The sequence below is a fragment of the Vipera ursinii genome, assembly GCF_947247035.1.
Source record: "Vipera ursinii genome assembly, chromosome: Z".
Classification (NCBI taxonomy): Eukaryota; Metazoa; Chordata; class Lepidosauria; order Squamata; family Viperidae; genus Vipera; species Vipera ursinii.
In genome coordinates, this window is record NC_139517.1 from 17,302,308 (window position 1) to 17,328,006 (window position 25,699).

The 25,699-nt window shown below is 43.4% G+C and overlaps 1 protein-coding gene across 2 annotated transcripts in view; it reads right to left on the reverse strand.

The window, feature by feature from the left end:
- BRSK1 (BR serine/threonine kinase 1) overlaps positions 1 to 25,699 on the reverse strand; it is a gene marked incomplete at its 5' end in the record, with an annotated part of 70,923 nt that overhangs the window by 9,631 nt on the left and 35,593 nt on the right. For both annotated transcript variants that reach the window (XM_083376570.1, XM_083376571.1), the window contains 10 exons: positions 1,095 to 1,155; positions 4,748 to 4,898; positions 7,829 to 7,926; positions 8,478 to 8,642; positions 11,424 to 11,455; positions 13,032 to 13,178; positions 15,661 to 15,729; positions 17,533 to 17,566; positions 18,738 to 18,854; positions 21,776 to 21,916. In XM_083376570.1, the coding sequence (XP_083232696.1) occupies positions 1,095 to 1,155; positions 4,748 to 4,898; positions 7,829 to 7,926; positions 8,478 to 8,642; positions 11,424 to 11,455; positions 13,032 to 13,178; positions 15,661 to 15,729; positions 17,533 to 17,566; positions 18,738 to 18,854; positions 21,776 to 21,916 (1,015 nt within the window). The remainder of the gene's footprint in view (positions 1 to 1,094; positions 1,156 to 4,747; positions 4,899 to 7,828; positions 7,927 to 8,477; positions 8,643 to 11,423; positions 11,456 to 13,031; positions 13,179 to 15,660; positions 15,730 to 17,532; positions 17,567 to 18,737; positions 18,855 to 21,775; positions 21,917 to 25,699) is intronic.

Here is a 25,699-nt window from a genome sequence, read left to right on the forward strand (position 1 = left end):
CTATCTATCTATCTATCTATCTAATTCCAACATGCCTTTTATTATTATTGTACACCACCAGAGCTTTTATGGAGTTGGATGGCCTTAAGACATTTGACAAATAAATGAATAAATTATGGGCAGGAAAGAACGGTGATATGGAGAAAAAGTGAATTCCCTTTTCCTTGACATGATAGCCTTCATCTGGCCAGCTGGTTATTCCCCAAGCATCTGCAGGCTATAGTTAAAAATAGTCAAGATGGTACAGTTGAAACTCTACCTGCTTGTATGTGCAATGCACGTTAAGAGAAATTGGTGAAGCTCTGATCACACCATCGTGGTCACCACCACATTTTTGACTACATCCTGCAGATGTCCTTGGTTGCTCAGATTTGAGTCTCCTTTCCCCAGCTTAATCCTTTCCAGGGATATGGAACTATAACTCCCAAGATCCCATTCTGGTGTAGTTCAACACCAGAGAGATTGCTCTAATTTATTTTCTTGCCTCTTGCCAACCAGACTACTTATAAAACCTATCCACTGGCAAATCGGCAGGGTACAGATTGCTTAAATGAATAAATAAATCCAAACCCTTGAGCAATGGCCTGTCCTTTAATCCGACCCTCTGCTTAAACATATCTCTCTGACTTTCTTCATCCAAGATCTACATATACCTCAGCCTTCCTTCCCTATTCTGTACCTTCCCCCTTTCCCACAGAGGGATGCGAGGTGCTTTTGAAAGCTCTTCCCCCAATGCAAGTCAACAGGTGTTGCTTTTCCCTAGCATGGAAATGTAGTCATGGAAATGGGATGGGAAGTGAGTTTTTCCAGATGCATTTTCTGGCTATCGTTCATGCACTGTACAGTACACACCACATCTGCCAGGAAAACTAACACAATGTCCTCAGCACTTCAGCAATTGGAACCAAGTGCAGGGTGGGATGTCAACAAGACTGCTGAGTCTAAGGGTCATCTTCCCCAACTTACACTCCCTCCCGCAGCCTAATATTTAATTTATCCACCATTGCCTTTGTCATCTTCTGCCACAGTTGATTGCCGTACCCACCCATCCCTTTTACCAACATACCATTTTTTTGCCTAGTCCATATACTCACCCTGGGACTACTGAGGGGGCTAGAAGATAAGCCAGTGGAGGCACCACTTACAGATCGAGACCTGTGGGGGTGGAGGGTAAAGACATATATGAGGATTACTGTTGTCTTGGAAGGAAGAAGGTGGTGAAACAGAGAAGAATATGGTCTAAACTTTGGTCTAAAATAGCATTATGAAAAGTTTTCAGCCTCCCCAATCAAAGATACCCTAAAGAAATGAATAAGCATAAGAATCTTTGGACATTACCAGCAAAGAACAGCAAAGAATTTCAGAATATATATCCTGAAGTTCTTTGCTATTCGTTTGTTGTTGTTGTTAGCTGCGAAGTCGTGTCCGACCCATCGTGACCCTATGGACAACGTTCCTCCAGGCCTTCCTGTCCTCTACCATCTTCTGGAGTCCATTTAAGCTCACGCCTACTGCTTCAGTGACTCCATCCAGCCACCTCATTCTCTGTCGTCCCCTTCTTCTCTTGCCCTCAACCTTTCCCAGCATGAGGCTCTTCTCCAGTGAGTCCTTCCTTCTCATTAGGTGGCCAAAGTATTTTGAGTTTCAACTTCAGGTTCTGGCCTTCTAAAGAGCAGTCAGGGTTGATCTCCTCTCGGACTGACTGGTTTGATCGCCTTGGGACTCGCGGGAGTCTTCTCCAGCACCATAGTTCAAAGGCTTCAATTCTTTGGCCCTCAGCCTTTTTTATGGTCCAGCTTTCACTGCCATACATTGCATAGCCTTGACTATACGCACTTTTGTTGACAGGGTGATGTCTCTACATTTTAGTGTGCTGTCTAGATTTCCCATGGCTTTCCTTCCAAGGAGCAAGCGTCTTTTAATTTCTTGGCTACAGTCCCCGTCTGCAGTGATCCTGGAGCCCAGGAAAATAAAATCTGTCACTACCTCCATTTCTTCCCCATCTATTTGCCAGGAATTGAGAGGGCCGGATGCCATGATCTTGGTTTTCTTAATGTTAAGTTTCAACATTAAGTGCAAAACTTGGGTTGAAACTTAACATGCTATTCATTACTAGTGTTCATTGCTGTTCTTGCTACACAATATATATATATATATGCTAAACACACAACACACGTTTCATTTTATATAGAGTAGGTCTGCATTCTGGATACATTATGCCAAGACCTAGCTCTCTGAAGAAGTCACTGATGCTAGGAAAGAGGGAAGAAAAGAGAAAAGACAAACAGCAGGAAGGTGGATGGACTCAGTAACAATAGCGATGGAAGACCCAATGGAAGACTTGAAGGTTGGGACAGACTGTCCTGGAGAAAATCTGTCTATGTCAGGGCTTTTCACCCATTCTACCACTTTTAGGATATGGCAACATCCGAGTACCACTAATCGCCTAGCAAGGTGTCAAAAACTTAATGACCAAAAAAAAAAGAAAAGGAAAAAGTGATGAAGTACAGGTAGTTCTCAACTTACAACAGTTTGCTTAGTGACTGTTCAAAGTTACAATGGCACTGAAAAAAGTGCCCCCCAAGCCACAGCCGAGCAAGACACCTGCCTGCCTGCCTGGTGGTGCTCTTCCTCCTGTCTGAGGTTTTCATTGTTGTGAGCATTTCTGCTGAGGATTGGCGGTGGGGGTGGGGGGTGTTTGGTTTTTATTCTCCCCCCCCTCTGGTGGGTGGTTGCAGCAGGTTTTGGTCATTTCACATGACCCCAGGACACTGTGACCATCATAAATATGAATCAGTTGCCAAGCATCTGAATGTAAATCAAAAGACCCTGGAGATGCTGCAACATTCCAGCTGATTGGCACTTCTTCTGGGCTCAGCAGAAACACCAGGATCAGCGCCGAACTCCAGCTGGACCCTGGCACTGATCCTGGCGCTTCCGCTGAGCCCTGACAGCCCCGAAGAAGTGCTGATCCTGGCGCTTCTGCTGAGCCCTGACAGCCCTGCAGCTCCAGCCATCTCTCGCTGAGGCTTGTGCGGTGCTGTCACTGGTTCAGCTCATTTCCCCTCCCCCGCTACCACTTTTCTAGGATGGTCGCGTACCACCTGCCAGGTGCCAATGTAGCACAGGTGGTACCCGTACCACATGTTGAAAAGCCTTGGTCTATGTGGTTACTAAGAATAAAAAATGATTTGATGGGACATTATCAAGCAATCAAAATCCGCACAGTAAGGAACTATCAAAATATGCCAGTGATTTAGACTAGATGAGGAATCAGAAAAAAGTAGTGAAAGAAAGCGGTGACAAACTATAGAGAGTCCTCGACTTACCAGAGTTCACTTAATGACCAAAGTTACAACGGCACCGAAAAAGTGACATGACCATTTTTCATACTTTGCAGCATCCCCATGGTCATGGGATCAAAATTCAGACTCTTGGCAACTGATTCATATTTATGATGGTTGCAACGCTCCAGGATCATGTGATCACCCTTTGCAACAGAAATGGGGGGGCCCTCAATTGTGGTCGTAAGTCGAGGACTACTTTCCATATTCCAACAGAAGAGATTTATATATAGCTCAGGGCTGAACTGTGTTCTCTTAAGGGCTCTCTGAGGTTGATTGTTGTTTGCAGATGTTTCATGACTTGACTAAGTGATACCATCAGGCAAACTAGAGCATGCTCAGGCAGCACCAAAGACCGCATACTTCCATTTTGTTGCCATGGGAGCAACATAAATAAAACCAGGAAGTTGCCAGGTATGGAGCTTGATCATTGTTTGAGATACATAGGTGCTACTGATGGCAGTATCTGGCAGGTTCCCCCAAAGCTAAATAGAATCAAACCTGATTGGTACTTAGATGGAAGACACCAGAAAAGCCTAAAGCTGCAAGCTAATCTGAAAAGCTGAAGAAAAATCCCAGAAGAAGACAGTATGGAAATGTGGGGTTTCCATACTGTTGCCAAAAAAGCTACATGGATATGTCCCTGAGGTTATCAAGCACTGACTTTGATTTTGGGAAATCTTTACTTTAAAGGTACATTATCATTCCTAGAACAGCCTTAGAGATTTGTTGTTGGTTGTTCGTTGCGAAGTCGTGTCCGACCCATTGTGACCCCATGGACAACGTTCCTCCAGGCCTTCCTGTTCTCTACCATCTTCTGGAGTCCATTTAAGCTCACGCCTACTGCTTCAGTGACTCCATCCAGCCACCTCATTCTCTGTCGTCCCCTTCTTCTCTTGCCCTCCACCTTTCCCAGCATTAGGCTCTTCTCCAGTGAGTCCTTCCTTCTCATTAGGTGGCTAAAGTATCTGAGTTTCAACTTCAGGATCTGGCCTTCTAAAGAGCAGTCAGGGTTGATCTCCTCTCGGACTGACCGGTTTGATTGCCTTGCAGTCCAAGGGACTCGCAGGAGTCTTCTCCAGCACCATAGTTCAAAGGCCTCAATTCTTTGGCGCTCAGCATTTCTTATGGTCCAGCTTTCACTGCCATACATTGCAACTGGGAAGACCATAGCCTTGACTATACACTCTTTTGTTGGCAGGGTGATGTCTCTGCTTTTTAGTGTGCTGTCTAGATTTGCCATAGCTGCCTTAGAGATTAGCCAACCCTTAAAATGTTTGCAAGTTCCATTTTCAGTGGCCAGGAAGCACACTGGAAAGACAACAGAATCTCCAAATGCCAGATTTGAAGATTTCCCACCCACCCCCTTTCACGCACACACACTTAGTTGGACACAAGCTCACCTCTGACTATGTTGTGCCATCTCTATGGCCCGTCGGGCTGGGACTGGAGAACCACCATCTGTGACGCTCAAGACTTCCATGGATTTCCGCTCAGGTCGGCGTTTGCCATGTCGGTTCAGCATAGGGGAGTCAACGCGCTTCCGAGGAGGGTCTGAAACATAGAAAGGAGACGGATGCAATAAGGCCTTCCCTTCTGGGTGAACTTCGGAGGCTGGTGTTTATATAGGAGACATTCCAAACTCAGAATAATAAATCCTTTGTACCTAATGCCCATCCACCACATCCTGGAGAAAAACTATTTCAACTTCTCCACTCAGGATGCCGCTGTAGGGTGTTGCATGCCAAAACAACTAGACACAAAGAGTTTTTTCCCCCCCATGCCATCACTCTGCTGAACACCTGACTCCCACAGCACTGTCTCATGCCTAAGGATATCTAAACATGTAGTAGGACTGTATTACTATTATCCTTCTCATCTTTTCTATTACCTGCTTCTATTGGCATCTTATGACTATCACTTTTTATTTTTATTTTTATTTTTTATTTTAATCCCATTTATATCCCGCCCTTCTCCAAAGACTCAGGGCGGCTTACAATTTAAGCACAAATCAATGTGCTTTAGCAATAGCCTTCATTCTATGTATATGCCTGCTTATTAGGGCTTTCGCCCCCCCCGGCATTATTACAAAGTCAGCTTATTGCCCCAACAACCTGGGTCCTCATTTTACCTACCTCAGAAGGATGGAAGGCTGAGTCAACCTTGAGCCTGGTGGGATGCGAACCTGCACTAATTGCAGGCAGCTGGTGTTACTTAAGGAGGCATTAGCCCACTGCTCCACCAAGGCTCTTGTTGGTTGTATCTTATACTTTGTTGGTTGTATCTTATACTTTATGATTGTATCTTATACTTTATGATTGTATCTTATGATTTATGACTCTGTTGCTTGTATGTATATCTATTTATTTAGCATATGGTGATATTACGTTAGATAGGAGACTACAGCGCTAAGGCAGAGTTGTACAGGTGGTCCTTGACTTCCAACAGTTCATTTAGTGACCGTTCAAAGTTACAACAGCAGTGAAAAAGTGACTTATCACTGGTTTTCACAGTTATGTCCATTGCAGCATCCCCATGGTCACATGACTTACTTTTGGATGCTTGACAACTGGTTCATATTTTATGATGGTTGCGGCATCCTGGAGTCATACGATTACCTTTTGTCACCTTCTGACAAGCAAAGTCAACGAGGTAGCCAGAGTCACTTACCAACCCTGTTACTAACTTAACAACTGCAGGGATTTGCCGAACAAATGTGGTAAGGAAAATCATAAAATTGGCCAAAACTTACTTAACAAACTTCTCACTTAGCAAGATAAATTCTGGGCTCCATTGTGGTCATAAGTCAATGACTACCTGTAATTTGGCTGCCTGTTTAGTTCACACTCACACACTTCCCAAAGTGTGCCACAGGAGAGGGAGCTAGCTCCACACGACCCAGCCATTTGTCCAGCCATGGATGTACGACCATTGTTTTGAAAGAGCAAGAGAAGAGAATTTGGGAATGAAGACGAGATACTAGGACTCTGGAAATTTTGAATTTAGAGACTGAGTTCAAGGTGATTTTATCTGTGCCTGTGAATCAATCCAGATGCTGTTGCACAGGCGCAGGGGGAGCTTCTCCTAATTGATTCAAAAATCCAAATTAAATCTACCCATTTCAAACATGCTGACTGGTAATCAGATGACCTGACCCCAGCACAGGGCCACTCTTGTAAACGCATGCAGGTTTGCCAAGTGTCTGAATTTTGATCACACGACTCTGCGGATGCTGCAACAATTTTCAGTGCCAGGATGGTCTCAGCTGAGACCTATCTTCGTCTTCTTCGAAGCTCGTTAGCAACCGCCATAACCAGGTGGGAGGGGGGGCACGTGAGAGGGGAAGAGCACTGGAGGTGTGAAAGAATCTTGTGGGAAATCGGGTGCTAAACCAAGTCATCTTTCCTGCCTTCAAGAGCAGCAGTCCTGGGAAAGGAATGTACTGTAGCACCAGGAGGCACCACATTCCCAAAACATTGGAACAAGACCTGATTGAACTGCTCTACCAGCGGGGGAGGATTTTGGACATTGGGGATTGCTTTCAATATATGATTTTCAGGATGTTTTTCTTCAGAGCTTGCCTCACTCAGACTGCACTCAACATCTCCAGTAAAAGTACCTTTACTACGAGGAGTCGTTCTTTCCTAGGGAGCAAGTTGGGGGCCAGTCTGACAGACAGGGTTGTAAGTCCCTTTTTTCAGTGCTACTGTAGCTTTAAACAGCCACTAAACAAATGGTTGTTGCAGTGTATGCCTCCCAGCATACACAAAGGACAGCACAGCAGGAGGCTGATGGTGCAGATCAGCAGAGGGGCTGGACAGCTCCGGGCGATGACTGCTCACTCAGGATAAGCCTAATGACTTAAGCTGTTGACAGCCCCAGGCATGGTCAGCCTGGTGGGAAGCCAGGATCTACACCCATTGTCACCTGCACTGGCAGGAAGCCCAGGTTTGAACTGATTGGATGCCATCCACCTGGGCAGGTACAAATAGACGCCAGGCTTCCCTGTTTCCCCAGTTCGTTCTGTTCAGAATAAACTCATCTCTACCCCAGCTCTGTGTCCGTCTCTATGTGAAGCACGCGACGTTACAGTTGTAAGTCAAAGATTACCTTTATATGGGCAGAAGACGTCTACAAAGAGCAGAGCTTTAACCAGAGGTATGTCCACGTGTATTTACTTGTTGGTCTCATCTTTCGTGTTTCCTCCGTATCAGTCGGATGAAATAGTGAGGGAAGAAGAACCTTAGAAATGCTTGCCATCCCTTTCAGTGTTTCGCAACCTTGGCCACCTGAAGACAGGTGGACTTCAACTCCCAGAATTCCTCAGTTATCCATGCTGGCTGGGGAATTCTGGAAGTTGGAGTCCACCTGTCTTGAAGTGGCCAGGATTGAGGAAACACTGCCTTCAGTGATCAGCAGTCATCGCCACCACTGCTCCGCTCTTTTTCTGGTCCTGATGGAGAAAGGTTTCCCCAAAATCTCACCAACATCATTGCGTGGAGGCAGGTCCTCATCCTCGCAGCTGGGATATCTCTCTTTGCGGTCAAGTAGAAGGTAATAAATCATTTTCTCCTGATTTTCTCTGAAATGGAGATCAGAAAAATGAGGGCGTATGCTTAGAATAAAAATGGGTTTATCGCCTGACTATAGAAAAGATACCGTCCATTTTTTCTCCCCCAACTATTTGCACACGTTTCCTAACTAGCCTCTTCTCCCATCTTTCCCGCCAGTTATCCATATTTCTATCACAAATCAAACCTCAATTCTGTTTCCTCCCTCATCAGACACCTTCAGACACACATATATAACACATCCATCTGAATTGCATTCTGCAAGTTTTTTCAGTCATGGTGAGGTGATTGTCCCAGCTTCTCTACAGAAGCACAGTTCCTCCAATAAGAGTTCAAATCACCTTTTCAAAATGCCACAAGAAAGGACTTAGAACAGGGGTAGGCAACCTCGGCTCTTTTATGACTCATGGACTTCAACTCCCAGAATTCCTGAGTCAGCTGGCTCAGGCATTCTGGGAGTTGAAGTCCATGAGTCATAAAAGAGCCGAGGTTGCCTACCCGTGACTTAGAACAATGCATCTCCTCGGCACAAGGAGCAAAATTTAAGGTAACAGGTCCTCACCCTTCGTTCTGCAGCTCTTGCTTTAGCTTGTTCTTATCACGGAAACAGCCCAACGAGTGCATGCTATCCAACACGTCAGGGTCCAGCTCACTGACTGACTGAATCCGTCGGATTGCTACCTTCCGAGGGATCGGTTGTTCTGGTTCTGGTTCATTCTTCCCTCCTCTGGAAGAAGAAGTAGTGTGTAAATCAGATGAAGGAAGATGCTGCCCCGTTAAAATCTTGAGGAATGGGATAAGAGAATGATGACCTTTGGCAAAAGCCATTAGCAAAAATGACTTGTTTCCCAGGGTTCACAGTGGAAGTGGAAACAGTGTTATAAATGGGTAGGTTTCTCAACACAAAGTTCATAAAGATTTGGAAATAAGATATCTCTTTGCCATCTACCCAGTCTTACAACTAACCAACCCACCAGAGCAGAAAGGCAGGCCGTGTTATGGGTTCCAACTATGAAGGAAGTCCATCTGGTGGGACCTAGGAAAAGGGCCTTCTCTGTGGTGACTTCCTCCCTTTGGAACAATATTTCCCCGGAGACAGGATTGGCCCCCACCTTGTTTCTTTTCTGCAAGGCCTTGAAGACATAGTTCTGTCCTTTGGAGGCAATCAAGTAGCTTGTTTGATTCTATTTTTGCCACAGGGAGTAGGGTTAAATTGAGAATTTTAAATGTTATGCACACTGCCCAAAATCACCGTGGGTGAATTGGGCAGCTATATAAATTTGTTTAATAAATGGATATAAATAGGTTTGGTTTACCGATTCAGCCCCAACATTTATAACTTGCTTTTCTGTAATAAAAAAAAATCCAAATCTGCATATAGAAGTAGCAGCAAGATAAGAAACCTTTAATTATTTTAAGCATTAATTATTTTAACTCTTCCGGGTTTGAGGCTTAAGTGGTCAGGTAAGACAGCGGTCTGCAACCTTGACAACTTTAAGACTTGTGGACTTCAGCTCCCAGAATTCCTCAGCCAGCATAGCATAGTTCCACACTCCTGATGTAAGAGACTGGAATCAGAGGCCCAGGCTCTCTGCTCCTGAATTACATTCTTCCCAAGAGATATGTTTTAATGGAAAAATTGGGAAACACCATGCAGCACCGCAAAGTTGCCAAAGATTGTGCTTGTAGGACCAGGTCTGTACCCTTGGTACGTTGTTGGTTTTTTTTTACAATGGTTAATAACTGTATGGATCATAACAGTCTATGTACTGTTTAGTAGACTTTTCGTGAACACATAATCTATTGAAAACCCATTTTTTAAATTCCATAGTGACATTTTAGAATTGTTAGGGCTCACATATAGCCAGGTCTTTTTTTTTCCCCATAGAACGCCCAGAACGGAGTTCTGGCACCTTTTTTTTGGATGGAACCTTGTAGGGTAGGCAAGGTGGGTTGTATGACATGTGTGAGTTCCGGCACCTTTTTCTTTCCCAACCCCCCACCACCACATATAGCTAAACAAATATACAGTAACTGCAGGTAGTCCTCGACCTATGACCACAGAGGGCCCCCCAAATTTCTATTGCTTAACAAGTTGTTCCGTGAGCCGTGCCCCATTTTACGACCCTTTCTGCCACACTTCTTAAGGGAATCTTTGCAGTTAAGCGAATCATGAGGTTGCGAAGTGAACCTGGCTTCCCCCCGGCTGACTTTGCTTGTCAGAAGCTCCCTAGGAAATTGCAAATGACAATCCCAGGATCCCGAGACATTGCAAGCCTTGTAAATATATGCATGCTGGTTGCCAGGTGCCCGAATTTTGTTCCGTGTGACTCTGGAGAGCTGCAACAGTTGTAAATGGGAGAACTGGTCATCGGTCACTTTTTTCAGCGCCACTGTATCTTTGAACTGTCACCGAGCAAATGGCTGTACCCTCAGGACTACGTGTATTCCCTTTTTTATGTTTATTAAAGCTTTTTGCTCTCTTAGATAGTTGAAAAGACAGTTTAAGGCAGAGCCTCAAAAACTAAGGATAAGATTTTTTTAGTAAACAAGAGCTCTGGACATCCCTCTCTGTTGATCATGCTAGCTGAGGTGGTTGACTTCTGAAGAGCCACAGTGGGGCTCACCCCTTCTAGACAACGCTGAGAGGGTAGAGTGGGACGTTGGCATTTCGGAACTCTGCTCATGCCTTGGTCTCCTCTGCGAGACCTGCCCTCCCCTCTGGTTGGTGAAGACAGAAAATACTGGGCTCTCGATCAATACGGAGAGCTCCTCAAACAAGGGAAAAGAGAATCAGCTGGAAATCGAACCAGCATCAAATTCCTGGGTGTGCAGCTAGCGAGTAGGCTGGCTTGGTCGCTCAACAGTGAGAAGCTGGTGAAGCGGGCACAGCAGCGCCTGCATTTCCTGCGTCGCCTGAGAAAAGCACATCTTCCTTCCCCTGTCCTGACCACTTTCTACAGGGGGACGATCGAGAGCTTCCTGTCATACAGCATCACAGTCTGGTTTGGAAGCATCACTGCTTCAGACAGGAAGGCGGTGCAGAGAGTGGTGAGGATGGCTGAAAAGATCATTGGCAGTTCCCTCCCTCCCATCCAGAATAGAAGAGTTGCTTGAGCAGGGTCCATAAGATTATCTGGGACACGACTCATCCTCTTCACGACCTGTTTTCCTAGTTACCTTCTGGGAGGAGGGGGCTTCGTGGTATCCGAAGCAGAACATCCAGGTTCAGCTATAGTTTCATTCCATACAGCATTAACCTTGTGAACTCTCAGGTTTCTTCCTTCCGTTATATGTATATTCAAGATGGACAGTATTTAATATTTTATTGTTATGTATATGTAAGGGTGTGGGTCTATACGTATGTTGCATACAGTATGTTTTAGGTGTGTGTCATGTATGTGTTTCAGTTTGAGAGCGGGCAACTAAATTTCATTTTTGATGTGTGCCATTGTGCCCACAGTAAAAAAATGACAATACAGATTATCTTATCTTATCTTATACTCACAAGAACCACGGATGTTTCTGAATCTGTTCCAGCTAAAGCCACCGCATGGAGAAAAATAAACCAACATTAGGGTCCTTTTCCCAAACATTAATTTTTTTTTAAAAAAGTTACAAACTATGACTGCCCTATCAGTCATCATTAAAACACGTGTTAAGAATAAGATGCCCTTACCTTCAGACATTCAGTAGATAAAATAAACATAAACATTAACTGAATCTTAAAATAGATTTGCTTTCAAAAGCCAGGGGCAGAAATATAGCCTGCAGGGCAGAATTCCTCATCTTGGAGATGGCACCTTTAAAATCTCTTTTGGCCTTTCCAGAAGGTGCCACCAAATTATAATTTTTGCACTACAAGAACAGGGGTCTCCAACCTTTGGGCCTTGGCCCACCACCTGGCTGTGGCCTCTTGGCCACTGGGCCACATGAATGGCTGGCCAGTGCTCACACATGTGTGCGCGCACTCCCCACCACCACTTGCACTAGCAGTGCTTTGAATGCTGTGTGGGCGCTAGTGTTGTGTGGGTGCTCATGCCACCGCCAGATTCGCGTGGGTTCTAGCCCCGCCTCGAGCATCTCGTGGGTGTTAGCCCTAGTGTCGTGCAGGTACTAGCCCTGTCTCTAGCATTGTGCGGGTGCGAGCCCCCGCCCCAATGTTATGCATCCACTCGCTCTGCCCCTGTTTGTGTTGCGTACGTGCACACGGCCCCATACCTGCCCTTTCCTTTCTCTCTGGGCTGCCAACCTAGAAAGGTTGGGGACATCTGTTCTAGAACAATATTAAAAAAGTAAAGGTTCCCCCGCACAGTCGTTTCCAACTCTAGGGGCCGGTGGTCATCTCCGTTTCAAAGCCGAAGAGCCAGCGCTTGTCCGAGGACGTCTCTGTGGTCATGTGGCCGGTATGACTAGACGCCAAAGGCGCACGGAACGCTGTTACCTTCCCACCATATTGGTCCCTATTTTTCTACTTGCATTTTTTACGTGCTTTCGAACTGCTAGGTTGGCAGAAGCTGGGACGAGTAACAGGCGCTCAAACTGCTACACGGCACTCGGGATTCGACCCGCCAAACTGCCGACCTTCTGATTGACAAGCTCAGCGTCCTAACCCACTGAGCCACCGCGTCCCCTTGCAGAACAATATTACCTACACGTAATTTGTTTCAATCAAATCCTAACTAAATTTCAAGCCAATCAGATCGTATGAAAATCGACCATATCAGGGAAGAATTTTGACCCAAATCTTCTCAAATTCCTCAAATTCACTTGGCCAATAAAGAATATTCTATTCTATTCTATTCTATTCTATTCTATTCTATTCTATTCTATTCTATTCTATTCTATTCTATTCTACTCTACTCTACTCTACTCTACTCTACTCTACTCTACTCTACTCTACTCTACTCTACTCTACTCCACTCCACTCCATTCCATTTCATTCTCACTGTTTCATAGATATTTATGACAGCTACTATCATTCTTTATATTCAAGAGTGACCCCTCCCCAGGGGGCAACGGTGCTATCCAGGACCTTCCATCCTTTTTCCACCCCAGCATCCAAGCATGCTCCTTCCTCCATTCCTCCAGTCTTGGGAACAACAGGATGACTCACACTGAGACGTTTCTCTGGCTCCACCTCAATCATGCCACGCAGGAGATTCTGACAGTCTGGCGGAATGAAATGGGGCATGTGAAAAATCCCACGTTTCACTTTTTCCAACAGCTGCCGTAGGTTGTCATCATCAAAGGGTAGCGCCCCCTGCAGGAGAAAAGGGTGAAAGAAATGAAGACCCCCACAGAAGCTCCTTCAGATTTACGGTTTTGCAGGAATTCCTTGGGACTGGTTAACATCACAAGGTAGCCCCTGACGTACAACCGTTTCTTTGAAGTTACAACCACGGTTGTGTAATCAAAATTCAGGCATTTGACGATTGGCATGTATTTACAATGGGTGCAGCATGGCAAGGTAATGTGATCACCGTTTGAGACCTTCCCAGCTGGCTTTTACAAGCAAAGTCATGGGGGAGGGGGGGGAGGGGGAGGGGCGGGAGAAACCAAATTTGCTTAATGTCCATGTGATGCACTTAAAACAACTGCAGTGATTTGCTTCACAAGCATGGCAAAAAAATGGTCATCGAAACAGGCACGGCTCACTTAACAACTGCCTTGCCTTGGTCATAAGTCAAGGACTACCCATAAAAGCCAAAACAGTTTAAACGTGAAGGCGTGCAACATTGGTCCATTTGCCTTCATCTCCTTCATTAATCTTTCTTCCTTTCACTGCCACCTCCCTCGTGTCAAATATTATCAGGATAACAAACAGAATCATTGGGAATTGGCAAGTTTATAAATCTAATTAATAATAATAATAACAAAAGTTATAACTATGGCAGGCTGTCCTCGACTTACTACCACAACCGAGCCCAACATTTATGTTGCTTAGCGAGACATTTGGTAAGTGAATTTTGGCCCATTTTAACTTTCTTGCCACAGTTGTTAACTGAATCACTGCCGTTCTTAAATTAGTAACACGGTTGTTAAGTGAATCTGGCTTCCCCATTGACTTTGCTTGTCAGAAGGATGCAAAAGGGGATCACATGACTCCAGGACCGTGCAACCGTCATAACTATGAGTCAGTAGACAAGCATCTGAATTTTGATCCCGCCACCATGGGGATGCTGCAGCGGTCATAAGTGTGAAAAATGACCACAAGTCCCTTTTTCCAGTGCCATAACTCCGAACGGTCACAAAATGAACTAGTAAGTCGAGAAGTACCAGTACTATCTCTCTTGTGATTTTCTATGGCAGCCTGAAGTAGCATATTCTCAGTGACAACGTGCTGCCACAGTATTAGAGATCATCCAGTCTCAGGTAATTGATTTGGTTTGCCTCAACCTGTTAATAAAAATAATGTACACAGTTGGATGTCTTGCCTCAGGGGGTCAAACGGGTTGGCCTTGCACTCTGGAGACCACAGTTGGGATTTCTTACACGATAAAGAGAAAAATCAACTTTGGAGTCTGGAATTTGAGGATCAACTCAGATTTGACTAGAGAAATATTATGGTTAATTAAAACTATATGGTTATTCAGAGTTGGGAGGGACCTTGGAGGTCTTCTAGTCCAACCCCCTGCTCAAGTAGGAGACCCTATACCATTCCAGACAAATGGTTGACCAATCTCATTTTAAAAACCTCCAGTGATGGAGGACCCACAACTTCTGGAGGCAAGCCATTTCCACTGTCAGGAAATTTCTCTTTTGGATCTCTTTGGAGCTTGGATCTCTCTTTGATAAGTTTCCATCCTATACTTCTTGTCCTGCCCTCAAGAGTTTTGGAGAATAGGTCAACCCCCTCTTCTGTCAATATGTGATAGCGCCTCAAATATTGGAAGACTGCTATCAAGTCACTCCACCGTCCTTATCTTTGTTAGACCAGACATAACCAGTTCCTGCAACCATTCATCTGTATGTTTTAGCCTCCAGTCCCTTAATCATCTTTGTTGCTCTTCTCTATGCTCTTTGTAGAGTTTCAACATCTTTTTTGTATCATGGTAATCAAAACTGGATGTGATATTTCAAGTATGGCCTTACCAGTGTAGTGCTGTATATGCGATATTAACACTTCACATGACCTTGATACTGTCCCTCAGTGGATGCAGCCAAGGACTGCACTGGTTTTTTTGGCAGCTGCAGCACACTGCTGGCTCATACTTAAGTGATTGTCCACTAGGACTTCTAGATCCTTCTCACAGTTAAGATTAAAATTAGGAGAAGAATACATAATATGAATATTGGTTTTCTAGAATGTTGACTATTAGCATTGTAAGATAAATTTAAATATTGAATAATTTAAATTAGAGAAAGTTTGCTGTATTATTATCTTTGTACTGTAAAAGTTGGAGGAAACTTTTGTTTTATATTGGTGGTAATTTGGGGACGATGCTTTTTAACTTGTCCTATTATCTGTCTTCCCCCACCACCACCCCTTATGCAAGTTTGCATTTTAATGTTTGTTTATGAAATATAAAAATGTTAGTCTAAATCAGAGGAAGGGAATTATGGCCCCTTTGTGGCTGGCTCAAGGAATTCTGGGAGTTGAAGTCCATAAGTCATAAAAGGGCCACAGTTCCCCACCCCTGCTCTAAATGGATCCCTTGGGGAGAAGACAGTAGAACTAAATGGGGTGTTGGCGTTAAATGCTCCCTGCCAGGAGTAAGCAAAAATTCTTGGGAGAAGCTTACCACCAGGAGGGCGAAGAGGATGACACCACAACTCCACATGTCTGCGCGACGTCCGTCATACTTCTCCCCCTAAAGAGCAAGAAGCAGAGATTGGGAGCTTGATAATTGGTTTGGGGAGGTAAGGGAGAAGATTTCAGGAAACAATGAAAAATAAATCAGAAGTGAGGGCGGGAGGTTTTTTCCCCCCAAGCATTAAGAGCAACTGCAAAGGGGGATAACTATTACTGGGGTATAGCGTGAAATTTAAAACAACAACAACAACAACCCTAAAATGATAGTTGTTCTTCACTGTGTCCCATTTGGGAAGACAGATAAGGGGAAGACACCTCCAGATACTCAGGGGAAACTTTACTTTCTGACTGAGGAGAGTTTGCAAAATCTTATCACAATATATTAGGTTGACATTCCTTGGAAATCCCATGTGTTCTAATGTGGATCTGGAGATTTCTTTTCCTCCAACTTCCTGCCACTGGCTTTTCCTGTATTTTTTTTTAAATTGGGATAGTGTCCTTGCCCAGCAGAATCTGAATTTCAGCCCAAACATACATAAACAATCACACAAACTTGAACACGGAGAATTGAGATCCCCAGCAATGTTCTTGAGAATGGACAGTTTCTTTCCTCTAACTTCAAAATATTCTTACTAGCTGGGAGAAGGAAAGCAGTATAAATCTTCTGGGCCAGATTTTAAAGGCGCACGGAACGCTGTTACCTTCCCACCGTAGTGGTCCCTATTTTTCTACTTGCATTTTTACGTGCTTTCGAACTGCTAGGTTGGCAGAAGCTGGGACGAGTAACAGGCGCTCACTCTGTTACGCGGCACTCGGGATTCGACCCGCCAAACTGCCGACCTTCTGATCGACAAACTCAGCATCCCAACCCACTGAGCCACCGCGTACAAACACACACACACACACACACACACACACACACTGCATGAAAGTACGTATATATGTACAAGCTCATTAGAATAATTAAAAGAATTTGATTACAGGTCGTCCTTGATTTATAACAGGTTGAATTTTTGATGGATTAAAAGTTCTGACAGTCACCACCTCCTGCAGTCATGCGATCACATTCTGGGCACTTGGCAACTTGCATTTAAAGCCATTTGCAGAGTCCCACTGTGACATAACAGAAATTTACAATAGTTTTCTGTCGGAAAGAGGTATTTACTTCTGGTTTGAACAAAAAAGGCCCATTGTGGACTATGTTTTCCCTTAACAACCACCGGAAAAAAATTGTAAAATCAGGCACGGTCATACGGTGACCTGCTTAATGACTGGTGTGACTTATGACTCTAATTCCAGGCTCAATTATGGTCACAATTCAAGGACTACCTGTATTACTTTAAAAAAGATTTAGTTTCTACCTTCTATGTTTGTTCTTTGGGTGCATTGCGACTCAAACAAATATATCTTATTTAAATTATTAAAAATATTTGTTTGCGTTGTCTGAAATATTGTGTCATGCTGTGAAACTTAGGTATGCTCATCTTTACAATCTGGGGGACCCTCCGGATCTTTTTAACTTAAAACTCCCAGCAGTCCTAATGGTGAAGGATGGATGCTGGGAGTTGTAGTTCTGGATGGATGGCCACAAGTTACCCTTTCCTGATATGTATATCTCATATCATATAGCATATATCATATCAATGTATAACTTAACCTTACTCCCTCTAACTGCTGCTTCCCATAATTTCTCTTGCAACTATCTTTCCCATTGAATGTATTCTTGAAGCAAATTGTTCCAATTGAGGGAAGATAAAGCAGATTTTGAGGGGCTCCGTGCCCTGATCCATTGGACAAGCGGGGAGGGGGGAAATCAGATACCAAAAAAGATAAGGGGAGGGCACTAGGCCTGAATCCTTACCTTGATCACCTCTGGACATGCATAGTGAGGAGAACTGCAGCCCAGCATTGGGGGCAGAAAAGAAAGAGAAAGACAGAGAGATAGGAAGAGTGAAACGCCAAAGAAAGCTAACCCACAGGGCCATGGGTTCAACAAGCATGTGAAGAGAAGCCTGCGAGATATACTAACCCTCCCCAGTCTAGGATGGGTTGTGGAAATCCTTGACTGAGATGTTTGGTGGGTTTCAGGCACCAGGACAAACCTTCCTTGGCATCCTCAAGTCAATTCGGGAGTGGCCAATGATCCTGCTAGATGGGAATTCTGGGAATTGTAGTCAATCCCATGTGGTCCGAAGAAGACCGCTCTAGGCCATTCCACATCTAGCACAAGTGGCTTCTTCAGCAACTTCCCCACATTTCTAGAAATGGGGGGGGAATCTTTTTTTCCTCCCCGCTAGAGACATATATGTCCTTTCTTTGAGGTCAAAGGCAGCCATCAAATGAAATTCCTATCTTGTAACCCGGAAATCTGAAGACCAGGCTAAACTTGACATTTACACAATTAGGAATTGTGGGAATGACTTTTTAAAAGGAAATTATAGCTGTGAGGGGGAGGGAAAATCTTGGTAGGGGTTCTGGCACTACGGAATCAACTTCCTCAACAGATGTCATTTGTTTTAAGAAAAAAGTGCCATCACCAACACGAAGGAGCCATGGTTGGTGCAGTTGGCTACATCTGTTGGCTAAATCCCATCTCCTGCGTATGTTAATAAACCCATAAAATTTGGAGTTAAATGGGAGGATGTTCTGTAAAGACTTGCCACATCCAATAAGATAAGATTTATATTGTCACTGAGGGAAAACTGCTTGTGTCTTGCATATAGCAGATCTTTGATGAATTTTCCTCTCCACTTGCAAGCAAAGGAGCAATTCACATTTCAAATATAAAGTAACAGCAGATATTTCTGATTCATTTACATTTCAATGACAATAACAATAATGTGTGACAGCAAGACATATTTCCATCTGAAGTCAAGGAACAGCTTACCTAGGTTCCCGGACATGTCTCTCTTTCCCATTTCATTTTTTACATGTCCACTACATTGAACACACTGGTATTCACGCAATAATGTGTGAATCAACCAATGCAAGGAGCCCTGTGGCTGACTTCCTCCCACCTCTCTCAGCATCACAGACCAGCAAGACTCGGTTTTGAGGATGGCTCACCCACAACTTGTTTCCAGCAGGCTATCTCCGACCTGCAGGGAGGCCATGCCGAAATCTGCAATCCGAATGTTGTTCTTCTCATCCAGCAATAAATTCTCAGGTTTCAAGTCTCGGTGGCTGAAGGGGTCCAAATAAAACCCATGGAGATTAATCGGTGGCACAGCACATGGGCATGCACATACACAAACATGCATGAACTTGTACCACTAAGTCCCTTGAAGTTATTATATGAATAGCTCTCAACCCAGTGGGGGGATATTGGATCAGTATTAAGTATTTCCTCCCCCCCCCCACACACACTTTAAGCACTGCTGAAGTACAGATTAAGGGGTTGGTTTTTTTGTTTGCTTAAGTGGTACGCAAGTGCTCTACTGAATATTATATGACGTGGCTCCACAATTATGAAATCTATTGAGACTCAAGGAGCTCAACCATTCTCATGTTCTTTAGCATTATTTGAACCCAGTGGAATAAGACAGTTTGCATAACAATGCTGACAACTAATGAACTCAGTTTATCCTAATGCATCATGCGAATCTGTATTATAATTTATGTTAATGGTCTATTATGTCGCATGATCCAATAAAATTTGGTAAATTTAGGAAACCATGGGGAAGAAAAGCATGAGTTTGGGTAGGGCTACCAGATTTAGATTTATATTAAGATATTAAACAATATTAAATAGCAGAAAGTGTGGCGGTCGAGAGTTTTGCAACTCAGATTTGGTAGCTCTGTATTAGAATGTCACATGAACACAGTCAAAGTCTGTTAGCTTGCCAAGATACCCTTGATACATCAGATATTTCACTGTATTTCACTAGATTCCCTTGCTAATTTTGGGGACGGGGGATCATTAAAATTCAACAGGATTCTCTATGGATAGAACAAACCGTGCAGTCTGATGTATTTGGATTAACAATTTCTTAAAGTATTAATCCCAAGAGTGCCCAGTTAGCTCATTTCAACCTCTCATTTATTCTTCCTCCTCAATGAAGCTGCAAACTAGAACTGTGATTTTACTAAATTTATTGGTTTGGAAAACTTTTGTCTCTGATGGGTTGTATGCTAATATTCTTTCCAAAGATTTATTTATAAATTCAAAACAGTGTATAACCCACATTTCAGAGATATGTTTTTACAAAGCAACATGAGTCAACTGAAATTATCTAATAAACAAGGTTAAACTATGTATGTATGTATGTATGTATGTATGTATGTATGTATGTATGTATATCCTTAATTAAATGAAGCCAGGAATAGAGGCGACTTCAAAGCTTACATAGATGCCTATACCAAACAACCGAGATCTAATTCAACCAGGATGGGAATGTAGAACTGTGGGGCCATCAAGAAGATGGCATTTCATCTTCTCCATGATTTGATTGATAGCCTATGAGCAACAAGCAGATGCAAAACATGTCCGATGATGTGAGTGGAGATGGTCTAAGAGAACTTGTTATCTACTGGTTCTTGTTCCTGTGCTTGAAATGAAGCTTGATGTGCATCTGCTAGCACAACAGTGATCCCCAGCCAATGGCACAAACTCCACAGATTGGATTTAGAAGTGTAGTGGAATGTAGTCTGGATTCCCAGGAGGGAGGGGCCAAATTCCAGAGGGATACATGATGAGTTTGGTAGCAAGGAAGAGAGTTAAGAAGACTCCTCCCTAGCGATTCCCAGAGTATATCTATAGAGATGCAAATAGTTGCTTTAGTTTGGCAAGACTTCTGCCTACAAGTGAGGAACAAGAAAGAAAATTACTCAGAAGTAACTCCATGTGTCATTCTTGGTTCCCAGGAGCCTGACAAGAAGTCATGAATGGGATGTACGAAAAGCGAGAGGGATCTCAGAGTCCTAGTGGACAATCACTTAAATATGAGCCAGCAGTGTGCTGCAGCTGCCAAAAAAGCCAACACAGTGCTAGGCTACATTAACAGAAGGACAGAATCAAGTTCGCGTGAAGTGTTAATACCACTTTACAATGTCTTGGTAAGGCCACACTTGGAATTCTGCATCCAGTTTTAGTCACCATGATGTAAAAAAGATGAGACTCTAGAAAGAGTACAGAGAAGAGCAACAAAGATGATTAGGGGACTGGAGCATAAAACATATAAGGAACGGCTGCTGGAATTGAGTATGTCTAGTTTAATGAAGAGAAGAACGAGGGGTGACATGATAGCAGTGTTCCGATATCTCAGGGGCTGACACAAAGAAGAGGCAGTCAAGCTATTCTCCAAAGCACCTGAAGGCAGGACAAGAAGCAACAGATGAAAATTAATCAAGGAGGGAAGCAACCTAGATCTAAGGAGAAACTTCCTGACGGTTAGAACAATTAACCAGTGGAACAACCTGCCTCCAGAAGCTGTGAATGCTCCAACACTGGAAGTTTTTAAGAAGAGACTGGACAGCCATTTGTCTGAAATGGTAGAGGATTTCCTGCCTGAGCAGGGGGTTGGACTAGATGACCTCCAAAGTCCCTTCCAACTTTATTATTACTACTACTGTTGTTGTTGTTGTTATGTTATGTTATGTTATTGAAATGTTAATGAAGTCTTTAGAACTTCAACTGGATGGGACTTAAACTATGGAAGTCTGGAAAGCACTGCATTTATTAGATATTACATTTTGTTAGAAAAAGCAACCACTCCCAATTTTTTTATATATCAAGCTATGATCAAAAGATGAGGAAACCAGCTGGTGACCTAGGGAAAGATGTTCTTTAATAAAGAGTCAATTGGCATTTCAATTATCAATAGGACGCAGGGATGGGAGAAGGAACAATAATTACTATAATAAGTATTGATTTTCTTTATCAATGATACTGTAATTCAAAGTGGTCGGTAGCATAGAAACTACAGACACAATAATAATAAAAAAAATCAATAGAACACAAATAACAAAGGGGGTGGGGAAGAGAAAACTCCCCCAAACAACAGAGAGAAATAAACCCCTCAAGAAAAAAATGTTTTTCTTTCTTTTCCTGCAGGAACAAAATGAGATATTGTAACCAGCTCATAATAACACAACAGTCAGCTCACCATATAGAATAGCTATGGCAGAAATCCAAAGCTGAGACAATTTGTCGGAAAAACTTCCTGGCTTCCTTGGGGGTCAGACGGCCTTTCTTCACCAGGTAATCGAAAAGTTCGCCTCCTGAGACGTGTTCCAGGACGAGGTACCTAACACATTAGAAGTCCAGAGACAGCATGACTAAGAAGCAAGGACAACAATTAAAAAGAAATTGAAAATCCATCGGACCACCATGGGATGCAAACCCAGAATCCGTTTCAACCAAGGAAAAACCATTTTCTTTGCAAAGAAAATTAAAGAGAGAAAGAGAGAGGTAACACTTTGATCTTGAGAGCTAAAAAAGGAAAAGAGAAGGGTCCGTGTGTGGGGGGGTGTGGGTGTGTGGGTGTGTGTGGAGAAGATGAAGAATTCAAAATATTTTATATTGTTTTACCATGATTGAATCACCAACTGTTACACAGCCCCAAACAGAGAACAAGCAGAGCTGATTCAAGCCATGACTACATTGTTTTTTGTTTTTTTTTAATAGGAAAGACTTCTGTTTAATAAATATTGTGTGAAGTTAGCTGTACATGGGTGGCTGGGTGGCAGCTGTGTGCTCTGATCAAAGGAGGCCCTGGCCTTGGCTTTCTAGAAAGTGTTTCCTGCACAGGCAGCGAAATACAGTTAATCCTCAACTTATGACCGTAATTGAGTCCACAATTTCAGTCGTAATCCATGATGGACGTAAAGCAGGTCAACACGTGACTGGACCCGGTTTTCGGACCTCTTTTGCGGTAGTCGTTAAGCGAACGCTAAAGTTGTTAAGTGAACGCCACTGTTGTTAAGCAAACCCATTTGTCTGCTATGAGGTGTATGTGGAGATTCCCAGTCATCCTGGTCAGTTGTCTCAAAGGTGATTTTTCGAAAGGCGACTGGACTGTTTTTTCCTTTGAGGAAAAAGATGCTTCATCAGTTGTGATCGGGGGGTTAGGGGTGGGATGGAATGGAATAAAAATGAGAAACAAAATGTTTTGTTCTTCTTCCTCAAGGAAAGAACAGTCCAGCTGCCTTTCGAAAAATCACCTTTGAGATCACTGTGAGGTGGTTTCTCCAGAAACCAGAAGCAAACCCTGATTTCCAGCAAAAATGTCGTAAACTCAGTCACGTGACCATAGGCATGTTGTTGTTAGCTGCGAAGTCGTGTCCGACCCATCGCGACCCTATGGACAACATTCCTCCAGGCCTTCCTGTCCTCTACCATCTTCTGGAGTCCATTTAAGCTCACGCCTACTGCTTCAGTGACTCCATCCAGCCACCTCATTCTCTGTCGTCCCCTTCTTCTATTGCCCTCGATCTTTCCCAGCATTAGGCTCTTCTCCAGTGAGTCCTTCCTTCTCATTAGGTGGCCAAAGTACTTGAGTTTTAGCTTCAGGATCTGGCCTTCTAAAGAGCAGTCAGGATTGATCTCCTCTAGGACTGACCGGTTTGATCGCCTTGCAGTCCAAGGGACTCACAGGAGTCTTCTCCAGCACCACAGTTCAAAGGCCTCAATTCTTTGGCGCTCAGCCTTTCTTATGGTCCAACTTTCACTGCCATACATTGCAACTGGGAAGACCATAGCCTTGACTATACGCACTTTTGTTGACAGGGTGATGTCTCTGCTTTTTAGTGTGCTGTCTAGATTTGCCATGGCTTTCCTCCCCAGGAGCAAGCGTCTTTTAATTTCTTGGCTACAGTCCCCATCTGCAGTGATCTTGGAGCCCAGGAAAATAAAATCTGTCACTACCTCCATTTCTTCCCCATCTATTTGCCAGGAATTGAGAGGGCCAGATGCCATGATCTTGGTTTTCTTAATGTTAAGTTTCAACCCAACTTTTGCACTCTCCTTCTTCACCTGCAACAAGAGGCTCTTTAGTTCTTCTTCACTTTCTGCCATTAGAGTGGTATCATCTGCGACCATAGGCATAGGGTGCTGCAAACATCTGTAAGTGCAGGTTGCTGCTGCTCAATTGTTTTACGGAAGGGGCTGGGGCCAGACATCAGAAATTCATAAACCAGATAATTGGTTCCATTTTTGGAATCCACCGTAACTTTGAACGGTTTATTAAGCGACTGGTCATAAGTCAAGGATTACCTGTGCATGAGCATGACTTTCACCTTTGGCAGTTCCGCATAGTACAGTCATGTGCTGTTTTTGATAACAAAGAGCTTTCCATTGGGACAGCAGTCTGTTCCTCAGTTGGAACACGGTAATGTTAGGCGAGTTTAATTTGAAAGTTAATTTGCAATTCTGCAGTGTTGCTGGGACTGAATTCCAAAGACTGACATGTCAGTATACAGGGAATCACTCCCATTAAAGTCAATTAAACTTCCAGGGGAGTAAAGTAGCAATGATTATGATTAAGAGAGAATTTTCAATAATAATAATAATAATAATAATAATAATAATAATAATAATAATAATAATAATAATAATAATAATAAAAATAAATAGAGAGTTAGAGATATCAAAATTGAACCTGAAATGTGGCATTCTCAATGTTATTTGACTGAATTTTTATGAATAAAATAAATAAATGTTTATTTTAATAATAACAATGTATATATATATATATATATATAAAGACTCTAGCATAGTTTTGAAAACCATTAGCTGTGTTAAAATGCACCTCGAGCCAGTGAGAGTTACATGACTTAAAATGAAAGCTGGAAATACTTTTCAAAAAATCCTTTTTTTTTTAACTGATGGTATTTTAAGGGAGCCGTCTGTCTAGTTTTACCTTTGAACCTTGCAAAAGTCCACAGATTCTGCTGATACTGAACAATTCATATAAAATAGTCAAACAAAATTACCTGGGTGCCCAAGATAGAAAACTTAATTATATAGTTGTCTGAGTTTCTCACTATGTAGTCGTTTTTTATTTTTATCTTTTGATAAAGAGAACATGTGTTAATTTCAAGGACCCTCCACACATGTACCTCTTTCCTGGTGGGTTGCAGCCTTGGGATCACCTCTCTCTTGAATCGTGTTCTGCTGTCCTAAATGGGGTTCCAGGGGAATCTCCTTCTTCTCCTTAACGCAGAGGTCCCCAACCCTTGGGCCATGGCCCAGTTCAGACCCAGACCGCAGAAGTGGCAGGCAGTTCCACTTGCACCTTGGTTCTTTTATGACTCGTGGACTTCAGCTCCCAGAATTCCTGAGCCAGCCATGCTGAGGGGAAGGGAGAGGTTTCCATGCTGAGCCATGCTGGCTCAGGAATTCTGGGAGTTGAAGTCCATGAGTCATAAAAAAACCAAGTTTGCCTACCCCTTCCTTAAGGGACCTGCTTAGCCTCAACTAGATGAGCCTGCAGCCTGCCACCCTATCTCAAGGTTCCCCAAAATTTGAGGGCTGGAATTTGATGCTGAGAATTTTCAGAAGAACATGCTGAAATTTAATAATCCCTCTCCCCAATTTAACCCCTAATATACATATACATATATCTATATATTTTCGTGCATTCTCTTTATCCTATGGCTTTGTCTCTCTCTTTATATCTCCTCCCATTGATTCAGGAGAGGATGACAAAGAAAGCTTATGTAGAGAGAACGCGAGTGCTCTGGCACCGCCTGGTATGCTGCACAGCTATGCTACAATTTCTCTCTCTCCCTCCCTCTCTCTCTCTCACACACATACACACACACATACACACACACACACACATACACACACAAACTCACAGTGGGTCTGCCATTCTGGCAGCATTCACACCCAAGAGAAATATAGATATCTTCCACCCAGGAAACCACCGCTTTGTGCCAGGAATTTCAGAAGCAGATGGGAACACAAACCCTTTCCCTTTTTTTTATTGGTCCTGCACCTTTCCAAAAACCAAGCTTTTGAATTTTAATTATTTTAGCAAAATTGGAGGAAATGGTTATTTCCTGTCTTCCGCTATCTTCTCTTCCCC